The sequence below is a fragment of the Aphis gossypii genome, chromosome 2 (assembly GCF_020184175.1).
Source record: "Aphis gossypii isolate Hap1 chromosome 2, ASM2018417v2, whole genome shotgun sequence".
Lineage (NCBI taxonomy): Eukaryota > Metazoa > Arthropoda > Insecta > Hemiptera > Aphididae > Aphis > Aphis gossypii.
This window is the reverse complement of record NC_065531.1, coordinates 545,909-558,483: the sequence shown is the minus strand read 5'-3', so window position 1 is coordinate 558,483 and position 12,575 is coordinate 545,909. Positions and strand designations below refer to the sequence as shown.

Here is a 12,575-nt window from a genome sequence, read left to right as displayed (position 1 = left end):
TTTGAAAATTTTAAATATACGAATATTAATGTATTTATTTTTATTTAGGATCATCAATCTTAACGATATTTTAAATAAGTGAATTTAGGTATTACTTAATAATATTATTATACAATTATTGTTTATTGAAAGTTAATTTTAAAATATAATTTTATCATCTTTAATATAAACGACATACTGAGCTTAAACTTACAATTTTACCCCAGTGACTACTAAACTTTGAAAACCTATATCAGCGGTCATATGTAAAATACAATACCCTAACTCAAATACTGGGATTTTCGTAAAAATATACCAATATAATATATTTCTTTCCATATACTCGTAGTTTAAAAATGAGGATCATCAGTTTTGAATTTGAATTTCAACGTACAATCTAACAGCTGGAATGAAAATACGGATAAAGGTTCAGCATTTGATTTTTAAAGTTCTCATGTGACTACTTTTTTAGATTGCTGAACAATTCTAAATATGTTTTGTGGTACCTACTATATACTATCTATCTATTTTTTCGATTCTTTTTTTGAAATACAAAATATTTATTTATCGTTATTTTGAACTATTTCTAATGTCCGATGATGGAACATTTTATTAATTTGGTATAATTAATATCAGTTATATTTAATTATTACTGTATGCTTGATACTGCATAAAATTAAATATCAATACCAATGTAAATAAATAAATTTAAATAGAAGAGTATAATATAACTAAAATAGTCTGATAGGTAAAATCAATAGTTATTTATACTAACTATATGCACATGACTGTATAGTAGTAAAATTTTGTTAGTTTTGCTTTATTAATAAATTATATGCTTATAATATAAAAATTAATTATATAATAATTATAAGGTTAATTTTTTTTCGTGAGAAAAATTAGTTTAATATGTACTATTTTGTATTATAATTAGTTGGAGCATCTGAATTCATAACTGTTTAGCTAAAAATAAATAAGATATAAATTAATGATTCTAATATTCAAGATTATGTCTATAGATTTTTATAAGTATAAATAATTATATATCTATTTTAGAATTTATCTAAAAGATTTACTGTATATAAATCAAATTTATATTGGTTTTAATATGTAACAAATTATCATGAGTTTTTAATTAAGAAACTTATTTTTTAAATGAAAAATTGTTATAATGCATCACTATGTTTTCGATAGTTAAATACAAACAAGCACTGTAAAGGCTTTATTCTTATACAGGCATACATTATTTATGGTAGATGCATAAAAGGAACACCGAAACGTTGAAAATACAGTGAAGATTAGTATGTGAATAACATCTCAATTTCGTATATTGATTCTTTTTCAATAAATTCAAGTTTTGAGGTAATATAATATTAAGTTATTATTTATATTTAAATTGTTATAGGCTTAGTATGTAATCGTTGTATTAATTTTAAAATTTTAATTATAAAAAAAAATGTTTTGTGTAAAATAAAAATAAAAACATTATGCCATATTATATTGTATTAATAAAATACTAATTTCATTTTATTAATGAGTTAGTTACATATTATATAGTAAATATTATAGGATAAAAATTGTTCGTAAATAAATATATAAAAGTTGATACAATATAAGTTGATAGAACAATATTTAAATTAAATAATAAATATTATAAAGTTGTTAGAATAATTTATATTTCAATAGGTTGTGAAAAAATTTTAGTTTTAAATGTTTATGTCTATTACTTTTTGGCTGTTATTTTATGTTTTTTATACGTTATCATTGTTATAGCACCAACCAATGATTAAGGACGCTTAGAGGAATAAAACTATTTGTAAAATGATTTTTAGTAAAGGAAAATCATATGATAAATGCTTTGTTAATTTCAAACAGTTTTAACGTACATTTATTTGGTGACGTTCTTTTACCTCTCAAATCGTTTTACCATGTCTTGTCAGTTAGTACTTTTCCATCTTTATTCCTATTTACTGCAGATTTGATTTATGACAACAAAAAAAAAAAAAAAAAATCATTGGTTGTACAACGTAATCCTTAAGCTGATGGCTTTAAAATCCTAATGTCAAAAGTTAGGTTAACCCTCTTAACATGCTCTATGAATGCCAAAATATTTCATTAAATTTCAATTTTAAAACCGGGTTGCTTTTTGCAGTATTATGGTATGTTTTGAGTATAGCTTGTGTCTCATCATTAAATAGGTCAACTGTTGTCTGTTATGTATGTATTAAATTTAAATTCAATGATAAATAATTCCATACAGAAAATAATTAAGATGATCAGTTAATATTTCTTGAAATATTTCATGAAATAGTTATTATTTTAAAATTTTTTTTATTTATGAAGCCCTAGCAACGATGACTTTTATTTTTTATTTAAAAATATTTTAAATTGCATTAGTTTGTATATACATAGTTTATAATAATGAATCTAATTTTTTTATGTTTAAAAATGGTATACATTAATTGAGCCAGAAATTGCAGGTTTATTTTAATAGGTTTATTATAATTTATTTATTTTTTTTTTACAATTTATTCCATGCTAGTTTTGAATGGTGTTATCTATGACAAACTAAATTATGTCAATAGGATTACTCTGTTTTTAACTCTGTTAAATAACAACTACATAATATATTTTTAAGAGTTATTTGAGTATTTTGATCTAATATAAAAGATAGATCTCTAATTATACATAATTATAGTGACAAATATAGAATATGTATGGTAAGTTAAAAAAAAATCTGACAAATGAAATAATATTCTCCATTTTTATTTCTTTTAGCATATTTTAACCCTTTAGGGCATACATTTGAGAAATCTTTTCTTAGTGGGTCTTTACATTATAAATTTCATGCTCATAGTTTCAAGAGTTTCGGCTACGTGATTTTTTTCTATTTTTACTCCTTTTAATCATCTTAGATTCTTTAGAGATTGAATTTTGAAAAATCCTGTTTAATGGCTCTTAACATCATAAAAAAACTATTGCAGACTATATTTTACACTTATATTTTCAGTGGTTCCGGCTAGGTTAGGAGATGTCGAATTAGTGAGTGATTCAGGAGTTAAAACATGCTATATTATATATATATATATATATATATATATATAGCTGATGTTTGATTGTATTTTAGTCTTAATAAGATGCAATTCTCAACAAGCTTGTTGACGGTTTTTGATTGGTAGTAACTTATAACGTTAACGTATAGATTTTAACTGATTGCGATTTATGGCAATTTAGAAATTTTACGTTTGAATATTTATTATTTGTATTTTTTTGTTTGTTTGTTTGTTTTTATATTATTTAGTTAAAATAAAATATCTAAAAATATTATTGCAATTATTTTCGTTATAATATATTTCTGGTTCAATTGATGTATACCTTTTTAGTTTTTGATAAATCCATCTGCATAAAAGATGTATATTTCAGGTAGCTTAAAAAAATCGACATCATTGACGAACATTGTTTAAGAAGCTGATTAAGATGATCAGCTGTTGTATATTTTCCGGGTAGAACACTTGTGACTAGATAACTGGAATTTTTCGTTTCTTGACCCTCAGTTTTACAAATTTTACGATATTCGGCAATACTGTGTTGTTTTACAGTTTGAGAGTATTGAAATTGGTACATTTAAGAGGTATTCACTCTTCATAGTTAGTGTTTTTGGATTGGTAATGTGTGACTGATTTTAATTCTGTTGACAGATGTTTCTGATTTTATTGAGATGCCAGATGGTAAAGACTATTTGTATGTGTATAACTTTTAATTTAATTTAATTTTGAAGTTCATTGTTCCTTTCTTTATACCTAACCTATCTAAAAACTACTTTCAATATTTAAGATTGAAGTATTTTTCATTTTTCAAAGAATAAACCATTAAAAAAATTAAAACACACACACCCTTATTAAAACCTTTCGTTCAGAATCTTGAATATAATGGGGTCTAAAATAAATAGATTTATCAGGCATTTTAACAATATATTTTAACGATAATGGTTTGATAGAATCAACTTTTTATTTAAAATTATATTTTAATAAAATAAACCACAATTATTAACAAAATATAATGAAAAATAAAACATCGTAAAAACAATTTCATCAAAACTATATATTGGCGTATTACATAGGTAATTAAGGTACATTAACATTACATCAAGTATAATAATTATTGTATTTATCTAAAAGTCATTTGATATTCTCATCTCCTAGTATACAAGCCATATACTTGGAGATAATATAAAGTAATTTTATTTTGAAAAATTATTGTTTGAACTCATTATGATTATGACGTGTTAGTATAATTCTATTTAGATTATTTTAATAGTTCAATATTTATAAGATAGCTTAAAATATTAATAAGTATTAAAATATTTAAGACGGTGGGGCTTATTATTTTAAGGCTGATTATTATCATTTCTTGATAATAACTACTAATAATTATTAATTACCATTTATGGAAAAATAACTTAAAAATTATTCTGACTGGTTCATATTTTAATTTTAAAGTTTTAAAACTAGTAATTATATAATATAGGGATAAATTATGCTATATATAATAATAATAAACATTAAAAAAAAATAAAACTAATTTAAAATTGAATTTGAAAAAGTTAAGAAAAACTGTATCTTTATTATTATTAGTTATATACATACGTTTTTTTTTGATTCAAAAATTAAGAACAGCAATGCAATTTATAGTTTAAATATTATTAATATTATTATTGAATTATAAAACACAATAAATTTAATTTGATAAATTAAAATTTGTAGTTGATAACGTTTTAATCAGTTTATATAATTTTAATTTGTGTTTTAATTGGAATAGACCTCTAAATCCAAACGATTTTATTGCTTGACTGAGTTTATGATGGATGCTCAAAGATTTTAGTTCATTTCCTTTTGGAGTTTATAGTTGGTGATTTGAGGCTTTTTAATTATAATCAAAACCTATGATACTTATAGATAATAGTTTTTAGTGGTCTAACAGAATATTGAACTTTTTTTATTTATTTAAATAAGTTAGCATCGTTGAATAATTAATTGACTGTACTAAATGTACTCAATCTATTTTACGATTCACTTTTGAATATAATTTTTATTATACAGTATTTGTACCCTAGGTAAAAAGACACATTATACTAAAGACTATTTTATATTCATGAAATTTTTTGCATTGTCTAATACTTTCAATACGGTACATAGAAATATACCTTTTCAAAACTAGACATTCTATTACCTAAATACCAAAGGGGTAAAAAATACACCTTTGAATAATCCTAAAGCTTAATAGTATTTTTTTTACCGTTTTGTATGTTTCAGTTAAACAAAAGTATATTTATTAAAGAATAAAAAAAATAATAGTAAAGGAAATCAGCTAACATTAATACATTGTATTTCATCAAATAAAATTACGTCTGTATATAATATATATAATGTAAAAATAAATAAAATGATAATTTATTGCTGTAGTTTTTACAATATCCATTTTGACATTATCAAATATGTTCTAAAAATTAAAATATTTAAACGATCTAATGAAAATGTATAAATTATTATTATAGAGTGAAAATAAAAGTAAAATGTAAATATAAAATATTAACATATGACAGTTAAATGCTATCTAAAATGATCATCAATTTTTTTTTTCAAAACAGCTGAAAAATAGGCTACCACATTAAAAAATTAAATAATAAAGAAAATTAATTTAATGTGATATTCATTATAATACCTACTTATTATTTCAAAAAAAGTTTAGCGTTTATAAACTCATACATCGGAATTTGATGCGGGTTATAAAAAAAAATATTAACTATGACAAACAATGGAAAATGTTGTATAATAAATATCATTTTGAAAAAAATATTTGTTTTACTCATAGTACCTTCCAACTGAATTGCAGTAATTAAGTAACACTTAATAGATACACATAAAGATATAATGAGCATACTGAGTTTAATTATTGAGTTTTTTAAAATTTAATTTATAGAATTTCATCAAACATAATTAAATATCGGCAGTTAAAATATTAAAATTACATTAAAAGTATATTGATAATAATAAAATTAAGTAAAATTAAATAAATTGACAAAACTATTCAATTAAGTAAGAGATTCTTATTTTATATTAAATTGCTATCTTTTATAAAAGGTTTATAATAATATATCCATAAACAGTTTATTTTGAAATAAAAAATGTGCTCCAAAAGATTCACATAGATACTTATTTACTGATTCTATAAAAAATTGTACCGATATATATATATATAAAAAACAATAAACAACAAAGTTCTTACCGCGTACTGCGCCACTGCAACAGCCGACAAAACACCAATAATTACGTGGAAATTACCAACGCAAAAGAATACGGTGACTAGCGAGCCAAACGGTCGCGGCGGCCCATATATATAGGGACCGTCGTGGATAGATCAGCAGCGTGGGGAGGGGGTGTCGCGTCTAGAATATTCGAGTTTGTCGCAGTGGCCCAGGCGCGTTTGTCGAATGATCGAGAATATCGTCGATCATTCCAGAGCTGTATCCAACATCCTCCCGCCTTTGAAAGGATGCTTTCAAAATTACAAAATAAACAAATAATGAATAATGAATTGTACATCTTGTACCACTTTACATTAAATAGATGAAAATGATAAAAGATACAAAAAAAAACTGGTTGATAGAAAAACCTTCTGATCAGGACACAGGCAGCTTCACCACTTGTACCACTGGACGCTTCAAAGTTCCTTCGGCTGTCTTCAACGTCACAACGCGTACAACTCCATCTGTACCTGGATGAACTTCAATCACCCTTCCTAATTGCCATGACATGAGGGGCCGTCCCGGAGACTTTACAACGACCAAATCGCCAACGTTCAAGTTAGCATCTTGCCTTAACCACTTTTGACGGCCTTGCAATGTCTGAAGATACTCATTAGTCCATCGTTTCCAAAAACATTGTTGCGCTTGTTTGATCAGCTGCCATCTAGTTAGACGGTTGATTTTAACGTCTGTTAAATCAAGTTCTGGAATTGCCATGAGTGGTTGTCCTACCAGAAAGTGCCCAGGAGTTAATGCACATAAATCGTTCGGATCACTGGAGACACTTGTGAGTGGACGTGAATTTAAGATTCCTTCAATCCGAATAATTAGTGTGGTCAATTCCTCCATGGTCATTATTTGATCACCGATGACTTTTCGCAAATGTGTCTTGACACTTTTAATTGCCGCCTCCCAGATCCCTCCAAAATGAGGGGCTGCAGGTGGATTAAAATACCACTGACACGGGATCCTACTCATTAAAGAGTCTCGGGTTTTTGCTTCGTTGAACAAGGATTTCAATTGCCGAGCGGCACCTACATAATTTGTTCCACAGTCAGAACGTATTTCAACTGGAATTCCACGACGAGCAGTGAAACGATCGAAGGCAGCAAGAAACGCTTCTGTGGATAAGTCGCTTACCACTTCCAGATGGACTGCCTTTACTGACAGACACACAAATAGAGCAAGATAAGCCTTGTTAGTCTTAGAACCTCGTCGACGGCTTTCTTTCACAATAAACGGTCCACCGTAATCCATGCCAACGAATGCGAATGGTCTATGAGGCTGTACTCGTACAGGAGGCAGGTCTGCCATGACTGGTTGTGGGCAAGCAGCTCTATGGCGCACACATCTAACACATGTATGTATAATTTTCCGAATGGCGGCACGTCCTGACACAATCCAATATTTCCTTTGAATCATAGCCATAACTAATTTTGGACTGGCATGTAGAAGGCTCATATGATAATGGATTATGATTAACTGCGTAACATGAGCAGCCTTAGGGAGCAACACCGGATGCTTAGCTTCCTCGGTCAGAAGCGAAAAACGAAGTCGACCGCCGACACGTATTAATCCTTCCTTGTCTAAATATGGTGACAACTGAGCAAGTGAATTGGGGGTTATCGATGCCGATGTATTTTCTAACTGCTTCCGTAAGTCTTCCCAATAAAAATTTTGAGTAAGCTTAATAATGTTAAGAAGTGTTCGATTGAGTTCAATTTGAGTAAGTGGGCCCCTCCTTACAGGCCTCCGTTTGCAACGGTCAATGAGGCGCCATACATACGCGAGTGTTCGTTGCATTCTCGTTAATGACGAAAAACGACGGAAGATCTCTTCTGATTCTTTACATTTAAGAATATGCAACACACACTTGACTGGTTGTTTGTAATCTGGAAGTTGCTCGGAAGGAAGTCTTGTTAAAGTTTGACTCGGCCATTGTTCTTCAGGCTGCCGTAAGAATTCCGGACCGTTCAAATGCAACTGCGAAGCAACTAATTGGCTTGGGAGTAACCCTCTTGATGCCGGGTCCGCTGCATTTTCCGTAGTTTTTACGTGATTCCACTCACATTGTGGCAGTAGCTCCTTTATTTTGTTTACTCTATTTGTAACAAATATTTTAAAATCCTTGGGCTCGGCCTTTAACCATGACAAAACAATCGTTGAATCAGAGAATGCTTTGATGCTTTGTACAGATACTAATTCCTTTAACAGTGACATCTTATGTGAAAGGAGACGTGCTAACAAAAGTGCGGCACATAGTTCTAACCGGGGTATGGTCAAAGACTTATCGATCTTGGATGTCTTTAGCGGAGCAACCTTTGACTTGCAAGCAATGAAATGCACTTTAATAAGACCTTGATTGTCCGTTACTCGTAGAAAGACCGTCGCAGCATAACCCCTTTGTGACGCATCTGCAAACCCCACTAACTGAGCCTTTATGCATTTTCCAATGCTAATATGACGAAGTAATTTCAAGTGCGCCAACGATGTAAGTTCTTCTATGAACATATTCCACTTGGAAGAGATCTCATTGGAAATTGGAGTGTCCCAGTTCAGTCCTTGACGCCATAGCTCTTGCATTAGGCACTTAGCCCAGAAAACCATTGGGCCTAATGTTCCAATGGGATCATATAATCGAGCAAGGACTGATAGTACTGATCGCTTTGTAGGTTGCATCTCTGTAATATTTGACCTGTATCCGAATGTATCTCCATACGGGTCCCAGTAAAGTCCCAATATTTTTATAGCCAGTCCAGAATGAGGTTCATAGTATGGGCTACTGGCGCAGTCCTCCTTCGCAATGCCTTCCAATACTTCGGGGCAATTACTGGCCCATTTACTGAGCTGAAAACAGCCTTTCTGTAACAGCCCAACGACTTGACATTGAACCTTCAATATGCCTTCCCTTGTATCGGCCCCTGCAATAATGTCATCCACATAGGTATATGACCGCAGAAATTGCCTTGCCAATGGAAATTCTGGACCATTATCTTGTTCCAATTGGAGAAGACAGCGAATTGCTAAAAACGGTGCTGAATTTATACCATAGGTAACAGTGCACAACTCATATTCCTGTACTTGCTCGTGTGGTGAACGTCTCCAAAGAATGTGTTGGTAAACACGGTCTTCTTTTCGAACGAATATTTGTCGATACATCTTAACAGTGTCCGCTATGAATATGTACTTATAGAATCGACAACGCAACAAAATGTCACCGATATCGGTTTGCAATTTAGACCCAGTTGCTAAGCAGTCGTTCAGAGAACGTCCCGACGAAGAAGGGGCGGAGGCATCAAAAACAACTCGAATTTTTATATCATTCTCCTTCCGTTTTACAACTGCGTGATGTGGTATGAAATATTCTCCGGTGCGTTCAGCCAACTTCATATGGCCTAGTGCAATATATTCATCCATAAAATCACGATAGGCGTTATATAGCTCTTCGTCCTTACTTAGGCGACGTTCAAGATTATATAAGCGATTCAGAGCTAATGCCCGGGACGATCCTAGGCCTAATGAATGAGCGTCATGCTTTGTATTTCCCTTATCCATTGAACTAGAAATTATGGATTTGAAAGGCAAAGCAACATGGAATCTTCCATTACAATCCCGCGATACTGTTTCTTGAAAATGTCTTTCACATGCTTCATCTTCTGTGCTTGGGCTATGGTTTATATCAAGTTCTTCAACTTCCCAAAATCGCTGTAAAAGCTCACCTATATTTTGATTATCTGATGCCGCATGAACCACCAACGATGAAGCCGTAGAGTATTCTCTTGACCCTTCTATGGCTCCGACTATTACCCATCCAAACTGTGTGTTCAATGCTGACGGCAGACCGGGACTATGGACAATGTCCGATCGCGATCGCAAGATGAATGGATATAAATCCCCTCCAATCAGCATGTCTACTGAACCTGGTACATCAAAATCGGGGTCAGCGAGTGGAAGATGCCCGTATCGCTCACGAATTGAAATGGGTAATTTTTGATTCGGCATAAGAGCGGTGATTTTTGGTAATATTACAATGTTGGTGGCCGATATTTGCGGTGCATCATACAACAAAGGAATAAAGCTACAATTGGTTGAACCCTTAACAGTTCGTACGGGCTGCTGTGCCATACCACTAACCTCTACTCGTCCCTTATGACGTGGTAAACCAAGTTGGATCGCACACTGATTGGTAATGGCCGAAATTTGTGATCCAGTATCTAATAAAGCTCGCACTGGCACCAGCTCACCAGATTGGTCTCGTATTCTCACTATCGCCGTAGCCAGTACAACACTAACATCCGATTTCACAGCGCCTGAAAAGTTAGTAGCTGTACAGTTCTGATCCGTGGTGCTTTCAATCGGTTTTGAAATCGCCATTGCATTAGGTGTTGATGTTTTCCCTGAACCCTTATGTTTTGAATCTAAATGGAGTAATACACTGTGTCGTCCTTCACAAGTTTTGCACAAGTACGCCGACTTACAAGAGTTTGCTTCATGATCCGGACGTAGACAAACAAAACATAATTCTTTCTTAATGACAAACTCCCGCCGTTCGGCGACCGATTTCCTCTTGAACATTAAACATCGAAACAACGGGTGATCACGATCGCAAAACGCACATTTGTTCTTGGCAGTGGCAGTAGTCGATAATGAAGTCTTCACAGACGTCTGGCCGCCCTTGCCTTTTCTAGAACTACTGTTGCCCACTGACAGTGTACCCGTGTTAGCGCCGACGTTTTCTAAAATCTTACACCGATTCGCAGCAAAATCCAACAGTTCATCCAGCTTCGGTATGCTTTCTTGAGATACACTTGCTTCAAATAATCGACGAGTATCAGGATCAATGACGCGGGCTCCGATGTAGAATAGCAAGAATCCAGACAAATCAACAACACCAAGTGCCTTTAGCGCAGCCACATTCTCACGAAAAGTATTAACAAAAGATGATAACGAGGATACCGATTCCCGTTGTAAACGTTCAAATGAAAATAATTTATCACAATGTGCTGTAGCAAGAAGCCGCTTGTTATCATAACGATCCCGAAGCGCACACCAGGCGATTACATAATTATCTGAGGTTAGTGGAACTGATTTGACAATGTTCAAGGCCGATCCTGATAAGCAAGACACCAAATAATGAAAGCGCTCTATATCCGTTATTGACCGATTTTCATGCACTAGTGACGTGAACATATCGCGAAACGCGCACCAATTGATAAGACTACCGTCGAATTTTGGAAGCTCAATCTTCGGCAACGACAACGATGCACGAGAATTATAAGTATTTTCGCGTTCTACAATTGCACCTTGATGTGTAATTGAAGGATATCCACGTAATTTCGAAAACACCACTTGAATTTCTCCGCACATTTTTTCCATGTCCTCGGTAGTTTCTAAATCTGAACTTGTAAATTCGTCAGACCTATTTAACTCAACCAGTGAAGAAAGAACATTTCCTTGCTCCGCTTCAAACGACTTAACCGCACGTTCTAATGTCCCGTGACGTGCGAAAAATATTGGTCGTTTATGCTCATCCGTGTCCGCTTCCATAGCCAGTGCATGTATTTTCCGTATTGAATTTAACGCCGCGTCCCTTGCGACGCGTGCTCGCGTTAATTCTTGTTTCGAAGATTTTGAAGGTGCCATATTGATAACAAAATATCCGGAACGAAGGTCCAAAAAATGTAAGCGAGGTCCCTAGCAAATCGTTGTTCGGGGTAACCACGCTTTAAAATGAATATGTCTAACGACAAGTGGACTGTATGTATGATTAAGATATATATATTGTGTATAGATAATGAGATGTATTAAAATATAATATAACAAAGTCAATATAAATTATCAATTAATACATCAAGATATAATTGTATGAAATTACAATACAATTATTACAACAAATTATACCAATATATATAAAAGAAACAATAAAACAAAATATATTAAACAAAGTTATAAAAAATTGTACCGATATATATATATAAAAAACAATAAACAACAAAGTTCTTACCGCGTACTGCGCCACTGCAACAGCCGACAAAACACCAATAATTACGTGGAAATTACCAACGCAAAAGAATACGGTGACTAGCGAGCCAAACGGTCGCGGCGGCCCATATATATAGGGACCGTCGTGGATAGATCAGCAGCGTGGGGAGGGGGTGTCGCGTCTAGAATATTCGAGTTTGTCGCAGTGGCCCAGGCGCGTTTGTCGAATGATCGAGAATATCGTCGATCATTCCAGAGCTGTATCCAACATCCTCCCGCCTTTGAAAGGATGCTTTCAAAATTACAAAAT

At 32.2% G+C, this 12,575-nt stretch overlaps 2 protein-coding genes across 3 annotated transcripts in view; both read right to left on the bottom strand.

The window, feature by feature from the left end:
- The window catches only part of LOC114132764 (glycine receptor subunit beta-type 4-like), a 232,287-nt gene that overhangs the window by 38,953 nt on the left and 180,759 nt on the right, over positions 1 to 12,575 (bottom strand). The gene's annotated exons all lie outside the window — the stretch shown is intronic.
- On the bottom strand, positions 6,223 to 12,389 carry LOC126549626 (uncharacterized). Of its 2 annotated transcripts, none has more exons than XM_050199389.1 (2): positions 12,288 to 12,372; positions 6,223 to 12,023 (listed from the first exon to the last, which is right to left on the bottom strand). In XM_050199389.1, the coding sequence occupies exon 2, from the start codon at positions 11,924 to 11,926 to the stop codon at positions 6,659 to 6,661; it is 5,268 nt and encodes a 1,755-aa protein (XP_050055346.1). In that variant the 5' UTR covers positions 11,927 to 12,023; positions 12,288 to 12,372; the 3' UTR covers positions 6,223 to 6,658. The 2 variants fall into 2 exon arrangements, with proteins under 2 accessions (XP_050055346.1, XP_050055347.1); XM_050199390.1 differs by having other exon boundaries at positions 6,752 to 6,947; positions 7,016 to 12,389.